The following is a 1,273-nucleotide window of genomic DNA, read 5'->3' as shown; positions in this document are numbered from 1 at the left end:
CGAGAAAGATAGAAAGATATATAAATACAAAGAAAGAGACAGATAGGGAGAGAGAGAGACAGAAGAGATAAAGAGAAAGAATTTGGATTCCTCTTCCACCTGTTGTCGAGTGCTGCTCAAGAGAACCAACCGAAGATCATCGACCATCGATCATCCCCACGGCAAGTCATTGGTAATCAATCTCTGCATGGCTTTTTCTTTCATGGGTAGGATCAAAATCGGTTCTTTCCCTGATTTTTTTTCTCCGTTTAGGGTTTGATTCATAGAAAATCCAACCCAACCCGACCCAACCCACGATTCAAATCTGCGCAAGAAGACCTTCAGGAGGGGATATGAAGGTCCATCCAGCGCCGGCCAAGAAGAGGAACATCGCCTATCGCCAATCCCCATCTCAGAATTTGCACCAGAAGAAGCTTCGGCGGCTGCCCCATGTCTTCAGCAAGGTTCTAGAGCTGCCCTTCTCGGCCGACGCCCACGTTTCAGTCATGGAGGACGACGAGAGCCTTCGCTTCGTCATCGCGGTGGCGGGTTTCGTCGGCGATGGCGTAAAGGCCCAGGCTTTGGAGATTTGCCCTGGTGTCACCAAGGTTGTGGTTGCAGATAGGGGATGTTCAGGCGAGTGGGAGTACTCCGGAGAGGGAGAATTGGACAAGTGGCGGTTCCGGCTGCCGCCGTCGACGCTGCCGGAGCTCGCTAGCGCCGCCTATGCCGGCGACAAGCTCACAGTGACCGTGCCCAAGTGCCAGCCCGCCGGAGACGTCGGCAGAGACGGCGCCGCCCGCCTCATCCTTGTGCAGTGAGCTGAATTTTCTTCCTTTCTCCTTTTTGGGGCAGTGAATTTTGATGTTTTGTGGCATGATCTTGGTCTCAGTGTAGAGAATTGAGATCTGTTTGGTGGGCTGGAGCTTGAAGAGGGTCTTTGTTCAATTGGGCAAGGAAGGAGGGAAAGGAGTGAAGAAGCTTCCTTGGGTTAAATCCGCCATCTTCCTTGGGTTTTTGTTCACGAAATAGGCTTGATTTCTGAAGTATAAAATTTTTACTAAAATTGTCTATGAAGATCAAAATGCTTCAACTAAAGATTACATTTGACTTGGAAACTAATTTTAAGGACTCCTCTATGAGAGGAATCGTACAGTAAGATTTTGTTTATGATATTATGATTTTAATTGGTCCTCTGAAAAGCACGAAGGCTTGGAAATTTTCACTAGCTGTAGGAGGATAAGCTGAACCAATAAGTTGCAGACTTTGTGGCCAAAGTTGGAAAAGAACTCTT

At 48.1% G+C, this 1,273-nt stretch overlaps 1 protein-coding gene across 1 annotated transcript; it reads left to right on the top strand.

Moving 5' to 3' along the window:
* The first annotated feature begins 332 nt into the window (after positions 1-332).
* Positions 333-800, top strand: LOC144712054 (uncharacterized). Its single transcript, XM_078586231.1, has one exon. The coding sequence runs from the start codon at positions 333-335 to the stop codon at positions 798-800; it is 468 nt and encodes a 155-aa protein (XP_078442357.1).
* Positions 801-1,273: the final 473 nt, after the last annotated feature.

The sequence above is a fragment of the Wolffia australiana genome, chromosome 14 (assembly GCF_029677425.1).
Source record: "Wolffia australiana isolate 7733 chromosome 14, ASM2967742v1".
NCBI classification, from domain to species: Eukaryota; Viridiplantae; Streptophyta; class Magnoliopsida; order Alismatales; family Araceae; genus Wolffia; species Wolffia australiana.
The sequence above is the reverse complement of the archived record's forward strand: the minus strand, read 5'-3'. Positions and strand labels throughout refer to the sequence as shown.

Bases quoted from the DNA above. Each gene is read 5' to 3' on its own strand.
- LOC144712054 (XM_078586231.1), top strand. From the start codon at position 333: ATGAAGGTCCATCCAGCGCCGGCCAAGAAGAGGAACATCGCCTATCGC.